The following is a 26,869-nucleotide window of genomic DNA, read 5'->3' on the forward strand; positions in this document are numbered from 1 at the left end:
TGAGCCACAGAACACTACGACCAAGTTGGCTGCACAAGAGGATAGACATTTTCTAACTGCTCACTAAGTGCCTGGTCCATTCCTGGGCTTTTTACAGGGGTCTCACTGGAGGGTACTCAATGGGATCTATTCTTCATGGTTTCCTGGCAGGGCCAGGCCTAGGAAGATGCCCTCGGTTCAATCCTAATTAAGCCTCCCTGGCGGGAGTGGGCCCGTCGCTGAGAGGGTCGCAGGAGGGGTCTTTTTCATCCACCTCGTGGTGATTTTCATTTACTCCCAGAAGGTCTCAGTTCTGACTTTGTCTTCATGCTGAAGATAAACTAAGAGTTTGTAGCCGTGATTACAGAAAGACGTTCATTCATTTTCTCCCATTTCTTTATAGTTTCATGCAACCGGCTGAGAGAAGTATCGCAGCACACGTGTAAAATCTTGTTCAGAAAAGAAATTTGGTGTCAAATTAAGGGCAGGAGTTTGGAGAAAATCGTAATTCTCATTTTGCCTTAGCTGTTGCAGTGTGAAATTACTTAGTTTCTGTGAGTATCAGTGACACTATCTTTGAAGTAAGATTAATAGTGTAGATAATGTCATTTAGGATTACACGAGATACATAAACACTTCAGGCAATAGTCCAGACTTTCAACACTTGTTATATTTTTTCGAGACTTTATAAGCGTATGACCACGTGGCCTAATGGATAAGGCGTCTGACTTCGGATCAGAAGATTGAGGGTTCGAATCCCTTCGTGGTTGTTCTTAACCTTTTAACCTCTCCTTACCCAGACTTCACAGTCCCAACTCTCAGATCCCAAATTACAGCATCCGAGCACTTTCGGAAAGAGAACCTAAAATTCTCCGCCCCTGTTTGCAGTAATAAATGAGATGACGCATCACCGTAGATGTCCTCTAGGACCTGACTGATTCTGAAGATGGAGCTGGCGCGAGCCTCCACCTTCCAGTCGCTGGTACTTTGAAAGAAGCTCCTGGCCAGGCAAGCCAACTGGTGTGTGGAGATTGGGAGGAGCGCAAGCCCTGGTCTTGCGGACCCGGTGAGCGGGGTGGGGTCGGCAGGGCACGAATGTCAAGGAGATCCATTCGCCTGGTCCGGCAGTGCCAGGAGGTCTCGGTTATTTTAGCCTATGAGGACCCTCCCTCTTCTGTGGGTTTACAGTTGGCTCTCAGTAATTTGACGGTGAAAAAAGTGTATTGACAGATGTCTTTCTGAAGTCAGTTTAAATGTCACCCTCTTTTGAAAGGAAAACTTCCCACATTTTGAAGGAGCTAGAGAAACAACGTAGTAAAACCCACTGCTGATTCGCGCGGTCTTTCTCCTGGTCTCTGCTGAGACCAGCTCCGAGTTCTCCCGCACGTCGCCGGGTGAATTAGCCGGACTTTCAGCAATATCTGAGGAACCAAGGTTTAAACAGAGACTTGAAACCATGAGAAGAGACAACCGGGCAAATTAAGATGAAGAGGGAGCGGATTCTGCAAAAGTGAAAAGAGTCTGGCCAAATATATTTGAATATTTAGATGACATGGACAAATTATTAGAACAAAATATGTCAAATTAGATTCAGAAGGAATGGCAATTATGAATAGTCAAACTATGAGATAATCTGAATTAGTTGTTAAAAGTCTTCCTATTGAAAAAAAAATCCTATGTTCCGTCTTTTACCCGGAATTTCTTTAAAATATTCAAGGAAGAAATAAATCTAATCAGACACAACTATTCCACAGCATAGGAAAAAAAGAGAAGGAGAGAAAAAGAAAGAGAAGACCCACAACAACTCTTACAGAATGCCACAATGAATTTTTTCCACTTAATGTATCTTTTAAGGAGCTTTATTGAGGCATAATTTTCCTAAAATAAACTGCGTATATTTAAACATATGCATAATTCATGAAACCATCACCACATAAAGATAATGAACATAGACATTATCCCCAAAGTTTCCTCATGCCCTTTTGTAATCTCCGTCCCCCTCCAACTACTGCTTTCTGTCATTATATGTTTGTAGTTTTATGAAACATTATATACTTGTAGATTTTAGAATTTTATGTAAATGGGATCATACAGTATAAATGCATATTTTATTCTTTCACTCAGCATTATTATTTTGAGATTCATCCATGTTGCTTGTATCAATAGTTCATTTATTTTTATTGCTAAATTGTATAATGTTGTATGGATATACCCCAATTTGCTTACCCATTCACCTATTGATTAATATTAGGGTTATTCCCAGGTATAAATAAAGCTACCATGAATGTTTGTGTATACGTCTTTGAATGGATATATGCTTTCGTTTCTCTTGGGTAAGTACCTAGGAGTGGAATGGCTGGGTCAGTTGGTAGGTCTACATTTAATTTTTTAAAAAAGAAACTGACAAACTGAGGCTAGTATTACCTTCATACATAACCTGACTGGGACGTTATGAGAAAGGAAAATCATAGGTCGATCTCACTCTTGAACATAGACACAAATTGTCCTGAAAGTTAAGGAACTGGACACAGTCATGTTTCAAATGAATTACAAGTCATTTTGGTCTTGAGTTTTTACCAAGATTGCAAGGTTAGCTTATCATTAAAAAGTAAATCATTCTAATTCTCACATTAGGAATGAAAAAAACCATGTAATCATTTCAGTAGAGACAGAAAAAGTATTTGATAAAACTTAGCATTCAGTCATGATTAAAACTCTAAGCAGCTTAGCAATAGAAGATAATTTCTTCAACCTCACAAATTACATCATTGAAAAACTAAAGTAAACATCAATCTTAAATGTGAAATATTTAATATTTATATGGAGAATATTGAAAAAATTTTGTTTGGGATTGGTAACAAATCAAGGATGCCAGCTCTCATCACTTCTGTTAAAGATTACAGACTCCTGTGTGCCTCCGTCCTTGCCTTGTGTAGTCATGCTGAAAAAGGAAATAAAAGGCAAAACGATTAGAAAGGAAGAAAGAAAACTGTCATTCTTCTCAGATGACATGATTGTATACAAAGATAAGTTATTAGATTATATAGATCTATTATAATTTAATAGATTATGAGATCTAATAGATTGTAATATATTGAGCCTAAATAAGTGAAGAGAGAAACCATATAGCATATGTTACATACAATGAGAAAATGGGAGAATTAGAGAATAAACTCCCAACTGTTTTTATATACAATGAATCCTTTTATTTTTTACTCCACATAAGCCCTCGAATGTGAGAGACAAAAACTTTATTTATTAAACAATTTCCATTTTTTATTTTAATTAATCATGGCAAACTTCATTCTGGAGGCTGACGAGCAGGTAATGTAATCCAAAACCAAAAGCAGCTGCAATTCTCCTGCTCCTGCTCTAAGTGCCTTTCTGATCCAGTCCCTCCAGTCATCCTGTCTCTTCTAGGTCCTTCCTAAAGCTGAGCAGATAGAGTTGATTTCTGGCCCAGCTGGGGCTTGTGGATTATGAGGCTTTGAGTGCTTTTTCTGAAGATAGAAACCCATTTGTTTCTCTAGAGTTCTGAGCTCTGTCTCAGGGCTTCTAATCTGTGCATAATAATCCAAGGACACCGAATCATGCCTCAAAAACCCTCAAAGCCCTTTAGAGCAGCCATGCAAAAGGGTTCCTCTACTATAGCCATAGAGATCAGAGAATTCAATCCCACACCACCTGGTAATAATGATACCTACCTCATAAGATTAAATGAATTAACATATTGTTTTTAAATGTACCCTGGATTTGTTTTAATCAGGTATGGTAAAACACATAGACGTGGAAATGATTGTCACAAAGGAAGAAGTTTTATACCCACAGATCCCTAGAAGCAGAAGGCACGGCATGCCACGCAGGGCCACATGGGGAAGCACCAAGATCAGTACGGAGGCAGAGAGAGTTAAGGGAAAACGTGGGCAAGAGACTTTATTGTGGTTTTTGTGGGAAGGAATGAGTGAAGCAGGGTAAGCAGGCTGAGGATTGGCCAGTTTGAATAATTTCCCCGGGCTCTGGAGCACAGGGGCTGTCCTTAGTTGTCTGCTGCCTGGCCTTGGGATGATTAGGGCATGGGACTAGCAGCCCAGAGTATAAGAGCCTGATGGAGGAAGTGGTGGGGCATGGACTCTGAATTGGTTGGTTTGCATAGGAAAGGCACAGTCACAGGGAATTTGTTTATTATCTCTAGGAATTGGCTAGCCCTGGTTGGGGAGGGACGGTCTTTCCAGGGTCAGCAAGGCCCCAAGATGTCAAAGTATCAGAAAATAAAAAATATGGTTAATATACCTATGTCAAGCAATTAGTATGAGGCATGACATTTGGCCATACATAAATGATATTTATTATTTACATTACGAATTTATAGCTCAGAGAGGGTAAAGTGATATACCATGGTCATGTGGTTAATAATAGTGGAAGGAATCCAATTTCCATGATCCTCTCTTAGGGCTCCATCCTGCCCCTCACATGTTGTAACTAATTCCTTACAATCTGTGACTATTAACCTTTGTTTAGTTGATAATATCTGACTCTTAAGTAGTCATAAAATTCTATTTTTTCCCCTTTTTGGTCCCCAAAGCCCCATGGTACATAGTTGTGTATTTTTAGTTGTAGGTCCTTCTATTTGTGGCACGTGGGATGCTGCCTCATCATGGCTTGATGAGCGGTGCCATGTCTGCGCCCAGGATTGGACCTGGCTAAACTCTGGGCTGGAAGCAGAGCACACAAACTTGACCACTCAGCCACGGGGCCGGCCCCATGAAAATTCTTTCTTTATGGGCCTCACCTCATGGTTCAGATCATGTAGCTTAAAGACTCTGCTTTCCCAGATCTTGTGGTTCAATAGTTCTCATAAGCTTTTGAGTACCTCCAGAGTAGGCCTCCAACAAGAGAAGAGAAAGTAGTCTAGATTCAGAAGGCAACATGGCTGGCTTATCATGTCAAAACTCTCATCTGAAAGGATTGCATATCCATATTGCAATCAAGTTAAGAACAAAAAGTAAAGGCTGAAAGAGTTTTGCCTACCCCCAGGATCTCTACCTTCTTTGGGCCTGTAGGCTACCATTGAAAGATATCAACGCCAATAGTGAAACATCAGATCCTTTCGTTCTCAGCCATCTCAGAGCCAAGGCTTCCATTCTGGCCTACAACCTGGTCAAGACAGAGTCAATGGGGACAGGTGTTGTGAGAGTTTAGAGCTGGAAAATAGAAAGGGGAGAAGGCAGAGGAAGGGAGAAATAAGGAAAGGAAAAGGAAAAAGGGAGGAAAGGATAAGAAATAAGAATGAAGGAAGAGAAGTAAAAAAAAGAATACTGACATTCACAAGCTGCCTACTATGTGCCAGGCATATTCAAATACACCACATTTAATCCTCACCAATAATCAGGCAGTTATTATTGTCCCCATTATATAAATAAGAAAGTCAACACAGGGATAAAATAAATGATATGCCTAAATGTGTTTACCTAATAAGAAGATAAGCTAGGGGCCAGCCCCGTGGCGCAGTGGTTAAGTTCGCACGTTCTGCTTCGGTGGCCAGGGATTCACCAGTTTGGATCCCAGGTGCGGACATGGCACAGCTTGGCAAGCCATGCTGTGGGAGGCGTCCCACATATAAAGTAGAGGAAGATGGGCATGGATGTTAGCTCAGGGCCAGTCTTCCACAGCAAAAAGAGGAGGATTGACAGCAGATGTTAGCTCAGGGCTGATCTTCCTCAAAAAAAAAAAGAAGATAAGCTAGGACTCAATCCCAAAACTTCCAAAATCAAATTTATTTTTACTATCCAATAATGAAAATTTATGTTATGCAAGAAATGAAGGGAGTAATGGGTGAAGGGAGAGAGCAGAGGTGACATATAGGGGAAAGAAAGAAGAAAAGGAAGGAGATGGAGGGAATTCAGAAGCAGGGACTCAGTTTGCAATAAGCTATTCAAATATCCATCACTGGAATGGTGATTGAGCTGGAGTTGATCTCACTTAGACCTCAGATTCTTCTAGGAGGCAATCACTTGTTAATTAAACAAATATTGATGTATTTTAAGTTCTATGCATACCTCTCATTATTTGGGATAAACAATAACAATTTCTATAGTCTTTGCCTTGAGAAGCTTAATTCCAGTGATGTCAATAACCAGGTATGATTTCCCTGTGACTGTCCCATACCACCAACTGTGGTGTTTGTGTGTGTGCATGTAAAATCAGTTTACAGCAGAAAGGAACAAGGAGGAGATAAATCTATAGTATCAGGAAAATGGTGTAATATTAACTTTGACAGAAGAAAGCAGTATTATTTAACACCCATTTTGCTTCTGTCTTTTCCATCAAGGATAATAATATGTAAAATAGAAAAAGAAAAGGATTAAGGGGGAATATGAGGCTAAAACTGTGAGAGGATAATAGGAAAGCTTTTACCTACTTATAGCGTTTAAGGCTACACCCCATAGAAATACTATCTTAGGATATTTTTTAAAATATCATTAATCAGCCGTAGTTCTGCAATTCTATCTACAAGAAGTCCTAGAGATATAAAAATATTCTGAATTAATAAAGGGACCAAGTGAAATTTTAAAGGCTAGAAGGCAAACTTAGAGATTCTGTGATTTTGTACACTTATTTTCTAGTCGAATGTACTGTGAAGGCCTGTGGAGTGTGGAGATCACTAGGTGAATGCTTAGATTTACAAAGCACAGGTCATAAGACAAATGCAGAGGTCAAGCCAAAGTAGAATTCTAGGTCTGGGATCTAGGATCTGTTCGGACATGTCTTGCTACTTTTGAATTGGTTTGGTGGGAGATATAATATGTGTGCTGATTAACTTTGTTTGTGCCTTATCGCTCATTATGATCAATGACAGACTTGAGATCTCAAAATTTGCTATTGATGGGAGGATGTATTAAACTTGGAAAAAAATCAATATTGGAGATTGACAGCAACTTTGAAAAACAAGGTTCTTGTGTTTTAGTTGACCATAAGCTACACTTATTTTTAAGTGATGCAAAAATAAAAGAAGCTTTGACAATTCATATCCAGAATATTTAAAGAACTCCTACAAATAAATAAAAAACCAAACAAACCAAGGAAAAAAATGGGGAAAAATCTTGAGTATAGGATAGGCACTTCATAGGAATGATATCTAAATGGCCAGTAAATATACATTGAGGTAATATTTAGTCATTAAGATTGATGATGGTATAGAAATACATTTATTAAAAATGAGAAATCCCCTCATATATGTTTAAAGGATAAAAGCAAGTTCCAAGGTGATATATGGTCATTTTTATGTAATAACAGAAAGATTGGCTTATAAATAGATTAAATTATTTCCTTCCTGCCTATCCATAAGTTTTCTCTCTTTCTGCAGGTGTACTTCTCGAGACCACCTTCCCCCTCAAGAGCAGGATCTAGTTTCTTGTTTCCTAACCCCTCCCCAAGGTTGCCCTTCCTCTAGCACATTTGGATAAAGATATTTACCACATGATTGTGCCCAAATCACTCTTCACTGCCCTCTCCCACCACCCCATGCCACTGCTGGATCCCTCAGACTTATAAAGAATAATATACTTGTAAACTTAGTGTGGGGAAGAATTTAATAAACAACATGCCAACAATAAAGGAAAAGATAGACAAATTTGACATCATAAAAAAATTTAAATTAGCTAATCAACAGGCACTATAAAGAGAAATATGGCATTAAGAATACTGTTGGCTGTGAGGTTTCTTCACAGATGTCCTTTGTCAGGTTGAGGACATTCCTTACTATTCTTTTTTTTTTAAAGGTATGCTTTTTGTTTTTTTGGTGAGGAAGATTGGCCCTGAGCTAACAGGTGTTGCCAATCTTCCTCTTTTTTTTTCTCCCCAAAGCCTTAGTTGTATGTCCTTCTAGTTCTTCTATTTAGGACACCACCTTAGAATGGCTTGATTAGCGGTATGTAGGTCCACACCCAGGACCCAAACCAGTGAGCCCCAGGCTGCAAAGCAGAGCACTTAACCACTACACCACCAGGCTGGCCTCTCCTTTCTATTCTTATTTTGTTGAGAGTTTTCATCATGAAAGGGTGTTAGATTTTATAACACACTTTGTGTGTGTGTGTGTGTGTGTGTGTCTATTGAGATGATCATGTGGTTTTTGTTTTTTATTTTATTGATGTGGTATGTTATATTAACTGATTTTTTTTTGATGTTAAAACAGCCTTGCATTCCTGGTAAGTACAGATAAATCTCACTTGGTCATGGTGTATAATTCCTTTTATATGTTGCTGAATTTTGTTTGTTAGTATTTTGCTGAGGATTTTTGCATTCATGTTCATAGAGGGTATTGGTCTACAATCTTCTTTTTTGATGGATGTCTTTGTCTGGTTTTGGCATCAGGGTAATAATGGCTTCATAAAATCATTTAGGAAGTATTCCCTCCTTCTTCTATTTTTAAAAGAGTTTGTGAAGAGTTGATATTAATTCTTCTTTAAATGCTGCCTTTTGATTGGGTTGTTTAATCCATTCACAATGAATGTTATTATTGATATAGTTGGATTTATAGCTGCCAATTTTCTTTTCATTTTCTATGTCTTACGTATTTTTTGTTCCCCTAGTCTTCCTTTATTCATTTAGTTTGCATTAATGAATATTTTCTAAAGTAGGATTTTAATTTGTTTAATGACTTTTTCACTGTGTTTTTAAAAATATTTTTGCCCTAGGGCTTTCCATATACATCTTGACTTATCAGAATGGGCTTCAGATTAATACTAACTTAATTCTAGTGAGATATAAAAATATTACTCCTATATACCTCTATTTCCTTTCTCCCTTCCTGTGGTATTATTATTATACATATTACATCTCTATAGGTTACAAACCCACAATTCATTGTTATAATTATTATTTTACATAATTTTATGACTTTTAAAGAAGCTGAGAGAATAAAGGAGAGCAAGTAATAGTTATACCTTTTGTAATATTAACCTTTTTTAAAAAATTCATTTCTGGCTTTCTTATTTTGTCTTTGTGCATTTGAATTACAATCTGGAGTCATTTCTTTAGCCCAATATAGCTTTGCTTCCAGCTACCTCCTTTGTGCTGTTATTGGCAAATATATTACATTTTTATATTTTCTAGGTCCAACAATACATTAAACACATAGCATTTTATACAATTTTTTTAAAGATTGGCCCTGAGCTAATATCTGTTGTCAATCATGTTTTTTTCCTCCTTCTTCTCCCCAAAGCCCCTGAGTACATAGTATATATACTAGTTGTAGGCCCTTCTAGTTCTGCTATGTGGGACACCACCTCAGCATGGCTTGATGAGCAGTGCTAGGTCCATGCCCAGGATCTGAACTGGAGAAACCCTGGGCCGCTGAAGCGGGGTGCACCAACTGAAACACTCGGCAACAGGGCCGGCCCCAGTGTTTTATACAATTGCTTTTTAAATAAGTTAAGAGAACCAAGGAGAAGAAATATGCATTTATAGTGTCTTTTATAATTACATAATTTCCTTCACTGATGCATTTTGTGTGTGTGTGAATTCAAATTACTCTCTGGGGTCACTTGCATTCAGCTTGAAGAATTTTCTTGAGAATTTCTTGTAAAATGGTTCTGCAAGCAGCAAATTATCTCAGTTTTTGTTTATCTGGGATTGTCTTCATATTGCCTTGATTTAGAATACTAGTTTTGCTGGATATAGGATTCTTGGTTGACAGATTTTTTTTCTTTGAGCATTTTGTTTCATTATCCAACTTCTTTCTGGCCTCCACTGCTTCTGATGAGAAGTCAGCCTTTACTGGGATTCCCTTGTAAGTGATGAGTCATTTTTTCTTGCTGCTTTCAAGATTTTCTTCTTCTCTTTGACTTTCAAAATTTTTGCTATGATGTACCTATTTGAGGATCTCTTTGTATTTATCCTACTAGGGATTGGTTTATCTTCCTGGATCTTTAGAATAAATGCATTTCAATAAATTCAGGAAGTTTTCAACCAATATTTCTTTGAATATTTTTTCTATTCTTTTTCTCTCTCTTTCTCTTGTCCTTCTGGTACTCCCATTATGAATATGTCAGTGTGCCTAACGGTGTCCCACCTTTCTCTGAAGCTCTGTTCATTTGTCTTCCTTCTGTTTTCTCTCTGCTCTTCAGACTGTACTTTCCTTTACTTCCTTAATCATAGATTCTTTTACTTCTTCAAACATATTTATAATGACTACTTTGAAATCTTTGTTAAATCTGACATCTGGTTGCTCTCACAGGAAGTTTTACTTCCTGCTTTTTTTCCCCAGTAGATGGGTCATACTCTATCCTTTGCATGTCTTATTTTCTTTTGGTAACTGGACATTGTGGATAACATATTATAGCAACTCTGGGTTGGTCACCTTCTCCAGGGCTTGTTCTGGTTATCTGTTGTTTGCTTGTCTAATGATTGGCTGAATTATTTTAGCGAAGCCTATTCCTCTCTCCTCTGCATTGTTAAGCCTTTGATGTCACTCCTCAAGGGGCACAGCCTTGGACATGCAGTCATCCTAGTGTAACAGTGGTTTTGGCAGGGCTCTCTTTGACCATCTCATTCCCTGAACACACTTTAGCTTTTAAACTCCACTAATTGCTGGCTGATTGTTCAACTGTTTTCAACAATATCCTGGGGCACAGATTGCTCTACAGACCAATCCAATCAAATTCTGGCTTCTTTGAAGGAAGAATTCCTGAAGTCAATGTTTAACATTTCTTCTGACCCCAAGAGGACTCCTCTCTATTGACTATTTCCCCAGTTCTCTCTTGCAAAATATCTGGCCTACAGATTAGCCTATATTTCCAATGAATTTACTAATCTTCTCCCAATTGGCTTTTACCACAATCTTTCACTGTTTTTGAGATCATTTGTAAGTGTGAACTTCTCCATTCTCTGTTGCAAAAACAGGAGCCCTTTAGGAAGAGATTAGGAGCCATCTGTTCTATGGCCTGTTTCTCCACTCAGGCCAAATCTCCTAGCCAGGGCTCTGAAGCTGGGGGATTGGGACAAAATGTGCTTTTCTCTGAGTGACACCTCTGCTTTAGAAGGTGAGCACTAGGTGAAAGCAGGTTTTCAGGTCTTCTCAGATTATCTCTGCCAGCCAGCATGGAACCACTGCCTTTGCAGTGTTGCTACACCTAAGATAGAGCCTTCATAGCATGAGAGGAGATTGGGCAGAAAAATGGAGACCTCACCTCTCAGTCATGCTCAGAGGGAACCTCAGAAACCAGTAGCTGGAGGCAGGATGAAAAGTGCTGACATCCTACCTCTCCTTGGAAGATAGCCCTCAGGCTAGGAGCTGGGGAGTGAGGGAGTCCTCTGTTCTTCACTGTCTGCAGTGGAGTTTCCATCTCAACGAACTGGGAAGGGAAGAGGGAGGAAGCAATACTGGTTTAAATACCATAGACTCTTGCTGTTCTTATAGAATTTTAGTAGATTTTCTTGAATAGATGTTTCTTCATTTTCCATATGAATTTCTTATTCCTTAAGACCATTTCCAGAGAACTTCAGTAGCTGAATTTTTATAATTTCACCAGTTTCACTTGGGAACAGGTCCATGGATCTCCTTGCATTATCATGCTGAAAGTAGATATCTGGAGGCACCTCTCTCACTTTACTCATCCCTCCAACCACATTTCCCCTCCCTCATCCTCCCTACTTAATTTCATCATAATTTTATATTCAGGATTAATTGGTTATAAAAAAATTGTTCACAGCTGAGGCATGTAGAACTATGATTATATTTCTTTTCCTACACACCTTTTATTTTTCCTGCAAAGTTATTAATTGTCTCATACTTTTTCCTTATTTTCTATGATCCTATAACCAATTCCTTTCAATTGATTTTCCAAGACTTTAAGCAACTCTCAATATGGTGAAACAACTCAAAGAACCTATCAATTTTTATGTTTTTCTCAGTGGCAAACTCTCTGGAGGCCTTGTCCTCCTGCTTCACTCTGCTTGCTCGCTAGGTGTGCTGCACAGGTGTCTTCCTAGGGATTTCATTCCATCAACCAGGGGATGTGCTTTACCTTCTTCCTGTTTTGGATCTCCATGCCTTCCTCTTTCTTATTTCCATACCATTTTAACAGAGAACAACTTCCTGGGTTTTTCTGAGAAGGTGCCTCTCTCTGTAAATGGCTTTATACACATTCACTTTTGATTGATAGTTTGGCTAGATACATAAACCTAGATAGGAAATCCTTTCCCTCATAACTTATAAAATATTGTTCTATTGTCACTTTTAACTGTTATCTCTATTAAACTCATTATTTCTAAATAAAATACATATGCTGCTTTTTGTTCAGATTTTATTTAGAAGCTAAAACAAAAAACAGCCTACTCCTGGTGTCTTGGTGGGTACCCAGTGGGAAGGTCCTCAGGAGTATCTGGAAAAAGGACTGTACACCCAAATTCCAGTCACATGACAAGAATGCTACCCATAAGAGTTTTCTGTTATGGAATTTCTTTGGAAAAATATTAGGCAAACTGGCAACAGTTTATCAGGGGTGACTGCCTTGTATCTCTAAACTACATTGATTAGATATGTCAATGTTTCACAATGTGGATATCAATGCCTTCTCTCCCTATCGTAGGTGACAAGGCAAACCAATAAACTTACCAAAAGGATAGCCAGCACTGGGAAGATGCAGCTAGAGAGGACTGCAGAACCTGGAGGCTAGTTTGTTTGCAGAATTAGGCAAGGAACGTGGACAATACCTACTAATTCATACCTCTGCTTGCTCTAGAGATCTGGAAATTCTGTGTCTTTCACAGCAGGAATTCTGAGCTTGCTACAAGGCCCCAAGGAGCTGGAAGCTTACTCTAGGGGTAAATTTAAATAGCCCAGTGTCCCAAATGATTTTGAAGTCTCCAGGCTGTGGCAAGAGCAAAGGGGACTCAATGTTTGGGGCAATGAGAAGATCACCCAAAGTAATAAACTGCTAACCTATCTTAGACTCTTACTCTCTGCTAAATGCCTTTATCAATCATCTATATCTATGTAACAAACCTCACCCAAATTTGGTGGCTTAAAACAATAATTGTTTCTCTTGTTTGCAATTCTACAGGTCAACAATTTGGGCTGTGCTCAGCTGAGCACTTCTTTTGCTGGTTTCACCCGTGGTCACTCATGTGATTGCAGTCATCTGGCAGCTTGACTGGGACTGGATGATCCAAGATGGTCCCACTCACATGTCTGGGGTTTCAGCTGGAATGGCTGGGATAGCTGGGATGGCTGAGACTCTCTCTCCATGTGATCTGCCATCTTCTAGGAGGCTAGATGGGATTTCTTCACATGGTGGTCTCAGGGTCTCAGGAGGGAAAAGGCAGAAGTTGCAAGGCTGCTTGAGGCCTAATCTTGGAACTCCCACAACACCACTTCTACAACACCATTTCTACAGCATTCTGTTGTTCAAAGCAAATCACAAGGTCAGCTCACACACAAGGGAGAAGGAAATAGACCCCACCTCTTGATGGAAGCTACTGCAAAATCAGATTGCAAAATGAAATGTATATAGAGATGGGAAGAATTTGTGACCATTAATTAATGAATGATTTATTTCTCATTTAACACTACAAACAACACTGTGAATAGTGTCTATTGATATGTCCACTGTACATGATGGTAAGTAAATTATCCACTATCACTTCTTTAGCAACTGTTAATCTAAGTTGTCTGTGAGCCTTGTTTTGAACCCACATTTATATGGTGGGCGGCTCAGAGTGGGGCCAAGGAGAATGTAAATACTCCAAAATGGAGCAGCAGCTGGAAAAGAACTGGGAGTGTTGGACATTTGCACATGGGCAATTATAAATCTTCAGTAAGCCAGAGAGCTGTATGTCTATGTCTGCAGCCTGCCTCTAATAATGTTTAAGATCCAGAGGATTAAGATTACAGGTTTCCCAGCTCAACTGGGAGGCTGTAAATACGGATCACTTCATTTTTTGAAACTGAATACCAGTGTCTCTGTCATAACTACAGGCATCATGGACTTATTAAGAGTGATAAAAATCCCAGAGAAAGCCCAGAGGAGTGAAAAAACTGAGGTAAGGAAAGCAGGTTCAAGGACAGAAAAATTTCCACCAAAATACGTACAAACCAAGATTCTACACATTTCACGGAGCTGACAAATCAGACATTGAATTATTGTTCACTAGTTTTTATATACACCTCAACTCTGGGCTTGAGACTCTGATGGTCTGTTTCTTACTGAATTGAACATTGTGAACAGTTGTCTTGGCAACTGTCAAACTCTAGTTGCCCGAGCCTTGAGCAGACTTTCAAGGCAAATCCCTAGCAAGCTCTGAGTAAGGTGTAAATTACAAGAGTTCGTCCCCCTTCAACTCCCTTTGAATTTGTATGGGCCGAAGAGTAGTAAAAGCTGCTCCAGGTGAGGCTCGAACTCACAACCTCGGCATTGCTCACGAACGTACTGCCTTATAAGTACCGCGCGCTAACCGATTGCGCCACTGGAGCTACGTTGGGTGTACTTTTGGGGAGGTGTAAGTGAAGATGTCTTAACATATTTTTCTTAAAGTTATTAAACAATATGAACAAAATGACACCTTCTGATATGGGACTTCTACAAAGGGGATTAAAAGCACCGAGGGTTCCCCAGTAGCAGCCATTTTGGAACGGTTTCCCCAGCACAGAGATGCCAAGGGGCTGAGGGTCGCGGTCACCTGTATCTTAATTTTCCGCTCAGATTCCCATGGCTTCTCTAAATTCAGACTGTTATTTGAAAGCATTTGAATGAAAGGAAATCGCATTGATTCACAAAGGCAGGAAGCTAAGATGACTGCATGCAAAACGGTCGTGTCACTCACTCTGGTCATATCACTACAGCTCAGCCGGTTTCCACTTGGGAGCCTGTATTCCGTGTGTAAGAACCGGTGCATTTTTATGGCTTCCGCATTCCCGCGGATTTTCCGTCTCAGCCGTTCTAATTTCCCGCTCTTCCTCTCTCTCCACTCTGTGCGCTCCACTAACTTTAAAATTCTACTTCAAAGGCCGCCTCTCCCACCTCCACCCAATCACGCGCTGTCTTTAATCTAAGAATGTTAAAGTACTTTGCTACCCTGAGACATTCAGAGAACTAATATTTCCTTTAGAAAAATTTCACTGTTTTACATGTATAGATGCCACACATGCTAAGGAAATACAGAAAAACAATAAGATAATTACTTGAAAATTTTCTAAAGTCTCGTACGCGGAGAAAGCCGTTGTTTACATTTGTTGTATTTTGTTTCAGGCTCTTTTCTATGAACGTTTTCATTGGAGTTTTTCTGGAGGGGGCATGGCTGTAACCATACACACATACCCACACTCTCACATACACACATATATACTATATAATATATGTACAATTTTATATTCTGTTTTATTCTTATTTAACACTATTACATAAACCATTTTTCCTGATAATTGTGCTAAAGGAAACATACAGCCCTCAAAGTAGGGATGGAACTGTTTAAGAACTGTACATATAATGACTCATTATTCTATATTTTTAAGAGTCAATATTCAATCATCCACTGATATACCACCATTTAATTAATGCTGCTGGACATCTTTGACCTGTCTTTTGATAAAGAGGACATTTGGTACTGTGGTGCATTCTAGAGTTCAAGGACGAATGCTCCAGAAGACATGCTGTCTTTCTGATTCTGTCTTCTCTTCATAGGAATATCCCAGCCTAAGCTAAAGATCTAGTTCAGGACTTGGTCCTGGGAAAGAGCCAGATATCTGACCAACCCACTGGGCCCCTCTTCTCTCTGATCCCCAAACCATCAACATTGCCTCCTGGATAGGACTGTGACCAACCGAGCTGAGAAGACTAAACAAAGTTCTCGGAGGGTCAGTGCCCTTAACAGAACTATATTTGAGTGAAAGTAGATGTTCTCGGAGCCAGGTTTGGGGATGGGGTGGTGGTGTCAGCATGTATAGAATATATAATGAGACAAGGATAAGACTTTATTATGGTGTTCAGATGATTTTATTTAGACTAATGATTCCCAAAAAGGTTACACTTAATCTTATTTCTCACTTGTTTCTTTAAAAAATCGAAGAACATAAATTAATCTTTCCAGAAAAGATACCACATCTGGTACAGCAATTTGAATTGGAGCTATTACTTTTTTTACTTTGTGGTAGTCCACTGTCGCTTTTCTGGGCCTTTCTTTGATTTTTTGCAGGGAACAAACTGGTGAATTAAATCTATCTTATAGGGATCCCAATTGTGCATCCTTTTGATCCTTAAAGGCAATAATCTCTGTCATTCTCCCTAGGAGTATGGTTTTCATTCTCTTAAATGGTTTCATTTACTGTCTTGCATGGGAATTGGGTAAGTTAGTTTCAGGGGCTCCCTCTTGGCCTTTTCTACTGTGATAGCTCTTATACTGGTTGTGCCAATGTCATTTTATATGTTTTTGGACAAGAGAAATTTCCATCAGATGGATCCACGGCCTTAGTGGATGCACTGTGAACCGGACCTGGGCCAGAACTCCATTTGTTACCTGGTCCTCATTACCTCCACTATAATGCTGGCCATGACGTCACTTTGGGTCCTTCAGTATCAATGTTGACTTGGATCTTATTTCCAACAGTCCTTGAAATCTAAGAGTATTTCCCTTTCTTGAGTTTATGGTTACTGAGTAAATGGCCATAAGTTCCTTTAAGAAAGGAATGGGGAAAATATATTCTATATATTTGCAGTGATGTTGCAGGGTCTTACTTTCTCAAGACTTGGCTTCTCTTTTAGTCATTGATTCTGGGTCTGAAAACTGGCTCATGGTCAGAAACTGAGCAAAGTACTGTGATTTGATTTTTAGTGGGGCAGCTGCCCTCAGTCTCCTGATTATCTGTCCTTAATTTCTTCCGATTGTAGATAGTGATACCTTTGTTGGCTGCTCGTCTATCTTGCTTCTAGGTATGCTGTGCTCTATTAAGCATCTCTAACACTCTACAAAGTTGACTACCATTCTGAAATTGTCTCTTATTACAGTAGTTTTGCTCACCCACCCTCCAAACACATGTGCATACACACATGGATTCTTTTTTAAAAAATTTCTTTTTAAAGATTGGCACCTAAGCTAACATCTGTTGCCAATCTTCATTTTTCCTTCTTCTTCTCCCCAAAGCCCCCCAGTACATAGCCGTATATTCTGGTTGTAGGTCCTTCTGACTCTGCTATGTGGGACACCACCTCAGCATGGCCTGATAAGCAGTGCCATGTCCCCACCAAGGATCAGAACCAGCAAAACCCTGGGGTGCCGAAGAAAAACACACCAACTTAAACACTCGACCACGGGTCCGACCCCCATACACGCATTCTGGTGGTTGAGTGCTGCCACCTCTGGCCTGAATTATTTCAAGATCCTATAATCCCCATTGCTGTCAGTGAGGCTACTTCTCTTATCATCAGCTCAGGCCTATTGAGGACACTCATCACAGAACTTCTCAGTCATGCCCCTCTCCCTAGCATGTTCCTTTTTATTTTTTCAAACAGAATGTCACTTGGCCCTCCTGTGCCACATGGTCATCTAGTGGGCTTCCCAAGTTTACCTGGTAAATCCATTCTTCATGATCACTTTTCTGAGTTTTGATCCCTTCTTTCTGCCATCTGTCACAATAGTCCTGGCATTTCTACTACATTTAGTGAGAGCCATTTCTTTTTCCCAGCAGGAGAATCCTAACAAGGTGTTGGTTCTTGCCAGTGTGTAAAAATTCTATAGTTTGGGAGAATGCTCCAGTATCAATGAACTCTCCTTTAGCTAACATTGTGTTCCACTGTCCTTGATCCAGAATCCTTAGAATCTAGTTCTATATGGGGCAGATGCTGAGAAGGTGGTAGAGGCACATGACGTTTGGCAGAGCAGAGACCTCTGCATTGGATTCAAGCAGGAAGGTCATGATAATCCCTAATAAGGAGGACTAGGTTGCTTCTAAAAGGTTCAGGGGGTCTTGGGAAATCTGGGGATTCAGATATTTGAATGCATCCAACCAGATGTCTCCATCCAATGTCTCAAGGTTATGTTCTTTTCATTCAAGGCCATGACAGAGGCATACAAGATAATCTAGTTTGACAATTTAACCTTCTTTGGGGTCCTATTATTCCTATGATTAAGTTTTTGACTGGAAGCTTAACTTTTTGTGCCCTTGAGTTGTAGGATATGAAAGGTTCTTTATATCCTCCTATGGAGGGACTCTGGCTTTCACAGTTAGCCTTTATTTGATGAGATATCATCCTCAGCTTTTAATCATCTCTCTCCAAAGCATCCATTTCTTCTAGTAACAACCATCCAGTTCTGTTGTCTTATAATTCCCATTTCTCCCATATTTCTCAAGCACCTGATACGTTACATCTGCCTGTGCATATCCTTCCACCAGTATCCCGTCTCAGTTCAGGTGTGGTGAAAGTCTTAAAAATTGCACTGCTACTTCGTGTCAGTGGCTGTTTCTGCTCTACCCATCCCTCATTGCCAACCAGATGGTAGGGAATTTTGCATCAAAAATTTCATCTTAGCATCTTCTTTCTCAGATCACATTTGGTACCAACTATTTCAGGTTGGGTTCCCTGGAAAAACTCCAAGATGGAGATTTGCATTCAGAAACTTTACTAGGGCATTACCTCAGAATCGGCACCTGAGGGGCAAAGAAGAGAAGCATAATTTGGCAGAGGGAAAAATTGGGCTGCAGTACCAGGAAGAAAAGGCATCAGCTTACCCCTTGGGGGTCTCTACAGCTGGGTTGAGCACTTCAAAGTTATCCTAAGTTGAGATATCAGAGCTTGGCCTTTATACCCCTCACTGGCTGTTAATTGGATACAGGCTGCCCCTGGAAAGGAGATATGACCTTGGCCTGAGGCAATTCCTGAGGAGGGATGACAATCGAGAGCCATTAGGTGACAACCTTCCAAGATTCTGGAAGGAAAGAGATTCTAAGAGGTTCAGGTAATTTGGGCAATACACCTTCTGTGATAGTCCACAGTGAGGAAGAGGAGAGAGATAAGACGAGTTTGTGCACAGGATAGGATTTAAAAACCACCACAGTGATCCCAGATGCTGCAGAAAACATTTTATTGGAGATGGTGGCAGGGCTGGTTCTGATGCTGTGGAATCTAGGGTTAAAAGGGGAAAGTCCATCCTTCAAAGGGTGCCCTGCCCAGGTGTCATAACCTGAATACACTAAAGATCAGACAATAAGGAAAGTTTTTGTAGGGTCCAAATTAGAGAGAGGCTCTAGGTCCCACTATCGTGGAGATGTCCTTCCCTTCATGTGAGGGAATTTCCTGCTCCCACTCTACCTTAGGGCTCCTACAGGAGAATGACAGATCAGTGGGGGCAGGAGGGGGTGCAGGGCAGAGGTGTCATGGTTGAAGACTGATCTGAAAAGAGTTGGAAACTGACAGTACATGCTTATCTCAGGGGAGGAAAAATCTTATGGAGTGGAAACTAAATTGTATGGCCGTAACCCCATTGCTATTTCTTTATCCTTAGGGTAGAGAGAGACGGGAGAGTCAAAATGTCTAGGAACATTCTTCTTCGGGATATTGTGGCACACTGAACCATCCTCATAGAAAGATGATTTTCCTTTGATGGATATGAATTCCTAATTTTAAACAGAGGTCTGAGGATTTAGGTTTCCATTCTTTGTTCTTCACTCACATACTCTTGCAAGAAGAAATAGTAGTAGACTCGTGAGTATAAATCTACTCGGTAGAGAGTGGGAACTCTAACAGTATAGAGGTGATTTAGTCAAGTGGAGGCCATTTAGGAAGAAAGTGTAGTAAGAAGATGGACTTTTCTTTGAACAGGTCTTCATTGAGAAGCAGGGTGGCTCCTGGCCCCAAATCAGCCTCCCTTTTTAATTTTGAACTGCTTCAGGTATGCCAGGATATCTGACTTGACTGTAATGACTGGAGTCTTATGGAACCAGCGCATGACAGGGACTCCATCAGGCCCCACCAGGAACTTTTCAAAATTCCAGCGGATGTCATGGACCTTTATAGGTTCCCAGGATATATGTTTTAATGAGCCCAAAACATCAGAGGGGTGAGGACAGGAGTGCTGAAGCAGAGAGAGGGAAAAGAGAAACAACAACATCATTTCTGTTCCTGGATGATCAAGGCTATTTTCACCCACAGGTAATCCACTCCATCCCATACCTAGATATTTAAATTTCCTGTGATTCTTAGAAATTCTCTGAATCATCACCATGCCAACTACCAAGAATGTTATAGATATTACAGCAAAGGTCTGTTCCCTCTTCCTGTTTTGTTCTGTGACCCCATCACAAAATCATGCTGCTATGGGTAAGAAATGTCACCTCTCTTGCTTTTAGCTTCCTTTTCTGTAAAGCAAATTGCGTGGATTAGAATGTGGCTTCCCAGGTCATGGGTTCTGTGAACCTGTAGCATTTCAAATGTATCTTTTGGAACCAACATAGAGTTACCAGAATTTCGTTTTGTCAAACAAGAAAAATTTTTTTAAAACATCATCACTTCATCATTTAATTTAAAAAATATTATTGTGAGAATAAATAACATATAGGTCATAATCCTAGAATAAAGGGTAGCCCTGTAAATTAGCCGAGTTTATGAAACCCTCCTTACACTGTCCTATTTTCTTCAATTTACTGAGGATATATGACAATCTCAAAGTGGGCCAGCCTTGGTCCACAAGCTAGCACTTAGGAACAATGAACTCTGGTGATCTTCAGGGACCCTTTCAGCTCTGACATTTTCTGTGTTTAGAAGCTGATGTTTCATAAGAGGCACTTACTATATTGTATTACACCTGTTCATTTCGGTCTCCCTCTCTACTATGAACTCATCAAGGGATAAGGACTGTGTCTTATTCATCTTTATCCCCTTATTATCTAACACACTCCCATGTAGATAGCAAGCACTCAATAAATGTACCTTGAGTGAATGAATGTCAATGACAAAAGAGAGTGGTCCCAGTAAAAGCTGCCATTCTACACAACTGCACCACACTAAACGAGAGCCTCATAGATACTAACAGATTAAACTCCAGACCCTATGCTGATCTGGAAGTCTCTTCCAAAGAGTCCAATCTCACCCCCAGGCATGAGTCCTTGGGTCCATTTCTACTGCACCAACTCTATGCTAGGAATAGTAGAGAAGAAGAGGCTTGTCAGTAATTCACTTACCTTCAAGAAGGTGAAGACTTTCTGTTCTTTTTCACCATTCACATCTCCTTTCTCAAAAAGCTGGAAATTAGGTACATATCCTCCCCCCGGACGGACATACCTGCAATGAATCATAATGTTCCTGGGAAGCTCCAGAATATAAGAGAGAAATTTATGATGGGACACCAATAGCAGACAGGGTTGGGAAGGGAAAATAAGGCTTTTCTTTTTTTCTTTTTACTTTGAGCTCCCTGATTCCCTTTATTTTTCTTTATTCCACAAGCTGTCCCTGTCCCCTACATTGTTTCTGTACCAGCTATTTCTGTGCTCCTGCTCTCCCATGGTCCATCCAGGTCTCACTACCAAGGGAGGAGGAGAGAGTCTCTGGACACTGCCAGACTCATATCAGGGTAGGCCAAAGTGAAAATCAGGGTACAGATGCCTCTGATCCTATTAATCCACCACCCATCCAGAACCTCCCCTACCTGGAAGGGCCTCCGGAGACTGAGGAAAGGTAGACAGGGGCTTCCTATAAGGTTTCAAGCAGGCACTTACTTCAGCCCCGGAAGGATCTCTGAGTTCTCTCCTGGTTCTTGCTTTCCAAATTGGTTGCAGGGGAAGCCCAACACTACTAAGTCGAAGGGCTTCAGCTCCTCCTGAAGTGTGTTCAGTTCTATGGGTAGAGAAGGGACAATATGGTGGCCTGGCTAGAGACCCTGACTTGTGTAAAGAAAGATCCCTGGAGGTGTCCATTTTACAGAGGTGAATACAGGCCCAGAGAAGGAAAAATCTCTAGGACAGAAAGACTATTAGCAGCAAGGCTGACGTTAGATACTGGAGCTCCAGACACCCATTCAAAAGTCTTTTATTATCATGCAGTATTTCTCAAATTTGCAGCACATTGGAATCAGCTGGGGGCCCGGAGAATTTTCTGATTCCATTCCTCTGAGATAGGGCCCAGTCGTCTTTATTATTCAAAAGCTCACCAGGTCACTGTTGGTGGGATTGTAGATTGGTGTGACTGCTATGGAAAATAATATGGAACTTCCTCGAAAAATTAAAAATAGAGCTATCATAGATCCAACAATCCCACTTCTGTGTATATATGCAAAAGAATAGAAAGCAGGGTCTCAAAGAGACACTTACACACCCATGTTCATAGTAGCACTATTCATAATAGTCAAGAGGGGGAAGCAACTCAAATGTCCATCAATGGATGAACGGATAAACAAAATGTGACATAGACACACAACAGAATATTGTTCAGCTTTAAAAAGGAAGGGAATTCTGTCACATGCTACAACGTGGATGAACGTTGAAGACATTATGCTAAGTGAAATAAACTAGACATAAAAAGACAAATACTATATGATTCTATTTATATGAGGTATATATAATAGTCAAATTTACAGGAACAAGTAGTAGAATGGTGATTACCAGGGGCTTGGGCAAAGGGGAAAAAGCAAGGTGTTTAATGGGTATAGAGTTTCACTTTTGCAAGATGAAAAAGTTCTGGAGATTTGTTTCAGAACAATGTGAATATATTTAACGCTACTGAACATCGCACTTACAAATATTAAAATGATAAATTTTAGGTTATGTCTTCTTTTACCGCAATTTAAAAAAAAGTTTACCATGTGATTTTTAAACAAAGCTGATGTTAGCTTTGAATATCACTGCTCATCAGTTTGCCTTTCCTGGTTGGTTAACTGAATCTTTCTTTTTTAAAAGGAAGGACAGGATGTGAACCATGAGAATGGGCTTATCTCTTCTGTACAGGCTGGTCAGCCTGGGTGGAGTGGAAGGAAAGCTGACAGGGACAAAGAGAACCAGAGAAATTCCAAGTAGAGCTTTCTGGTGTTCTTAACAATCCTTAGGATGTTAAAGATGCATTCTACCTAAAAATTCTCCTTGATATGACAAAACACAAGCTTCCAACTGCATTCTTTCACCATTTTCTACAAGTTTTCTAATTTGTCTGCTTAGACTTTTATAATCATCTGTGTTAACCCTTTCTGGGTTAAATGCCTTCAGTCCCCTGACAAACACTGGCCAGTGCCATTCAGATTCTGCTTCAGCCAACTGGTCAACTGGTATCTCCTCTTAGTCCCTTTTCTCTTTTTTATTCTTTCTTGCTTTTTTTTACAAAATAGAGATTGCTTTCCTGTTTCCGCGTGGTTCCTCAGTACCTCTCCCCACATCCTTCCTTATTGTCTTCAGTCACAGGTGATTTCAAGAGTAATCACTTACTCTTGGAAAGAAACAACAAATTAGGAAACTCGTCTTCCAGTCTTTGAGCAACTATGCCTCAGTTTCCTCATCTGTCATGTACAGAGTGGGAACTCAATAAATTGATTTTTAAAGTCCCTATAAATTGGTAAAATGAATTATGGTCCAATAGAATATTATTCAATCTTAAAAAAAGGATGAGGAAATGGTCTGAACTCTAAAGCACTTTATTTATTTAAAAAAGCAAAGCGGCAAATAGTATTTATAGTATGTTATCAACAAAGGGAAAAGCAGAAAAAGGAATCTATCCATATACTTTGTAAATATGATAATATTGGTCATTTGAAGGGAAGGGAAGGAAGTGGAAAGATTTTTCACTCTAAACTTTTTTATCCCTTTAATTGGTGAGCCTTGTGAATATTACCTACTCAAAACATAACATAACCAAAAATAAAAACATGAAGTTCTTATTAGTTCAAATGTAAGAAGTGCATCTGTTTCTGGTAAAATTCATCCTGTTCATTATTCATTGGCTTTTAAACCACATGGCCTAAGATATGAGAAAGACAAAATTATTCCCTGAAAAAGTACAGAGAGAGAGAAAACTACACCTAAAGAAGGCACTGAGGATGGAGAAGGAGTTTTTCCCTCCCTTATTGCCTCCCCTGCCAGCCTCACTCTAGTCAAAAGCAGCTCCAGGTGCCAGCCTGGTGGCTTAGTGGTTAAGTTTTCACACTCTGATTCAGTGGCCTGAGGTTCGCTGGTTCAGATCCTGGGTGCAGACCTACACCACTCATCAAGCCATGCTGTGGCAGCATCCCACATACAAAATAGAGGAAGATTGGCATAGATGTTAGTTGAGAGCCAATCTTCCTCACCAAAAAAAAAAACAATAATAATAAGCAGCTCCAGGTATAAAACTGCTTCCCCACTTTTTCCTGCCTTTATAAGTTACCTGTAAAACCTGGAAAAAGTCTCAAAAATATTGATCCTCTCTCCTGTATTTACCAAGGAGATTTGAATCTTCAGAGAGGCTCCCAGTTCTCAGATATATATTGATTCTCCTGGAAATCTCAGGAGCAAAGCAGAGGCAGCACATAGGGAGGGGTTAGCAAACTTTCTCTGTAAAAGTCCAGATAGTAAATATTTCAGACTTTAGGACCCAGATGTTCTCTGTCACCACTATTCATACGACTACTCAACTCTGACTTGTAGTGTACAATCAGCCACAGACAGTATGTAAACAAATGGGGATGGCTGTGTTCCAATAAAACTTCATCTACAAAAACAGACCGGCCAGATTTAGTCTATTTGCCATAGTTTGTTGACTCCTGAAATGGAAGAATGAAGTCACCTGAGCATGAGTATTTATTCTGATACATAATTATAATTATAACAATTTAGAATACAATGAGCTGGAAAATGTAGTCCAAGGAGACCTGGCTATGAATTCTTACCAGGATATTGAGCAGTCAGACCACAATAAGTGGCCACATTGACAAAAAGGACAGGCTTGCCCACATACTGATTGAACTGAATGTGTTCCTTTCCATTAAGAGTGACGGCGCTATATTCATAGATGGTGTCTTTCACATCTTTGTAGCAATCTGTCTGGAAGATTAAAAAAATGATAATATTAATAACAACAATTACTAACATCTGTGTAATCTTTCAAAGAATAATATATGTATAAAGTAAGACCCAGAAAACAAACAAGAATTGTCTAAGGTGTCAATGACAAGACTGAAACTTAGGTCTTGTGCCTTAAAAGCCAATGGTTTTTTGAGCAACAAGCAGTCAAGTCTCTTTCTATTATCCTGGAAGAGGCAGGATATCAGGAAATACTTGGATGAATGAAAAGAGCAGAGATTCATGAGCTGGGATGGGAGGATCTGGAAGTAAGTGGAGAAAAGCACACTGTCTTTCAGGCTTCTGTGAAAATGAGCCTGTTCCTTGCCTCTGGATTGAAGGTATCTTGCCTAGACTCTCTCAGTGAAGGGAAGGTTTTAAATTGCATAAGTATTTGAAGATGACCAAGTTACTTCTTTAACCTTCACTAGGTCTTCTGACTTCTCATTCCATTCATCAGCATGGTGGAATGGAAAGAACTCTGGCCTGAGAATCGGAAGCCAGCTCTATTGTCAAATTCCTTTGTGAACCTGGGCAATTCTCATCCTTGACCCTTAGTTTCCCCATGGGCAAAATGAAGATATTTGTCTAGATTCCTATCAGATCCTCAAGGTGGCTTCCAGGTTTAACATTCTAGAATCTAATATAATCCCCATCTTGAATAGTTTTCCCTCTCGTGTCACTCTTACTCATATGAGTCTTACAAGCCAATACTGTGAAACTCTAACTTTTTGTTCCTCCCAGGAAAGGAGATGGAGAGCTCAATAGTCCATCCACAAGTAGGTGACTAAAATCTGTCTGGTGGCATCCAACTTATCACATACCTAGGCCCTCACCCCCTTGTTCTCTAGGTATCTAATACTTGCCTTCATCATCAACTTCATCTATCCTATTCCTTCTCAAATCTCCTGAACATATTTGAACAGAGCTGTACATAACAGAAATAAACTTCCACGTAACAGAAATAACTTCCACATGAAATTCTTGTTGTCTTTAGGTTAAATTCCTCTATCAGGCAGATCTCATCTTATTCCTCCTCTGTCTCTATCCACGGCAGGGTAAATGCAGTACCCAAAGTGTACTGACTCCACAGTGCTTACCAGCATATCCTTATCCATTTCCCTATATTGAAGAAGCTGCTACAAATTGTTCATAGAATACTGGGAATATAAAATAGGAAGTATGAAAAGGAATCTACCAAACCACATTGTGAGAAAAAGACAGAAAGGAATTGACCAGGAAAGAGAAAAGGACTTTACTTGATAAGGAAGGTCCACACTCAAACTAGACCACCTGGAAATGCAGTGGACCAGAAAGGGTTTTAGCCAAACACCATCTGCTTCCACTTAAAGAAGGAGGGATGCGACACAAAACCAAACCAAACTTTTTCCAACCTTACAAGCCCACTGCTTCTATCACTAGCACACCAGGTTGTAGCTACTCAGTCTCTACTCTTGGGGAGAAAGGCATTTTCTCTATGCAGGCTTTTGCACTTTTTCCTAAATGCATATATACATTCACGCACCAGCAAAACTGAGACATATAAAAGAGAATATTACATGAAAGCACCAGTTTCCCTTTCTATGATGCCTGGTTCCAAGCTAAACATTTTAAAGAATTTGGCTTTCATCTTTGCTGCTGCAATGAAAATCACTGAAATTCATGTTGGGCACTTAGGGTACAGGAAGTGTGGACTTAGAGAGACGCTGGACTTAAAGGATCCTTTTAGTTCAGCTTACTCCTGACATTCATTGCTTTTCGAAATTTATTTAAGTCTGCATCATATGTCTCAAATACCTCCAGATCCAGCTTTTATTAAACAAAATCTACGGCTCAAGATCTCCAAAACCAGTTAGGCAACACTGGGTAACATAAAAACCATATTAA

At 39.8% G+C, this 26,869-nt stretch overlaps 1 protein-coding gene and 2 non-coding genes across 10 annotated transcripts in view; 1 reads left to right on the forward strand and 2 right to left on the reverse strand.

The window, feature by feature from the left end:
- Positions 1 to 676: 676 nt before the first annotated feature.
- On the forward strand, positions 677 to 749 carry TRNAR-UCG (transfer RNA arginine (anticodon UCG)). The gene has a single exon. It is a non-coding gene; the product is annotated as a tRNA-Arg (tRNA).
- Positions 750 to 1,815: 1,066 nt separating this feature from the next.
- LOC106823165 (epididymal secretory glutathione peroxidase) overlaps positions 1,816 to 26,869 on the reverse strand; it is a 67,743-nt gene continuing 42,689 nt past the window's right edge. For 6 of the 8 annotated variants that reach the window (XM_070515415.1, XM_070515413.1, XM_044776192.2 and 3 more), the window contains 5 exons: positions 24,811 to 24,960; positions 21,680 to 21,797; positions 21,146 to 21,245; positions 11,238 to 20,040; positions 1,816 to 2,920 (listed from right to left, as the gene is read on the reverse strand). In XM_070515415.1, the coding sequence (XP_070371516.1) occupies positions 19,825 to 20,040; positions 21,146 to 21,245; positions 21,680 to 21,797; positions 24,811 to 24,960 (584 nt within the window). In that variant the 3' untranslated portion in view covers positions 1,816 to 2,920; positions 11,238 to 19,824. Of the gene's footprint in view, positions 2,921 to 11,237; positions 20,041 to 21,145; positions 21,246 to 21,679; positions 21,798 to 24,810; positions 24,965 to 26,869 lie in introns of those variants that run through there. The other 2 variants (XM_014828677.3, XR_011505128.1) reach the window with 2 other exon arrangements.
- On the reverse strand, positions 14,356 to 14,449 carry TRNAI-UAU (transfer RNA isoleucine (anticodon UAU)). Its single transcript has 2 exons — positions 14,412 to 14,449; positions 14,356 to 14,391 (listed from the first exon to the last, which is right to left on the reverse strand). It is a non-coding gene; the product is annotated as a tRNA-Ile (tRNA).

The sequence above is a fragment of the Equus asinus genome, chromosome 8 (assembly GCF_041296235.1).
Source record: "Equus asinus isolate D_3611 breed Donkey chromosome 8, EquAss-T2T_v2, whole genome shotgun sequence".
NCBI lineage: Eukaryota > Metazoa > Chordata > Mammalia > Perissodactyla > Equidae > Equus > Equus asinus.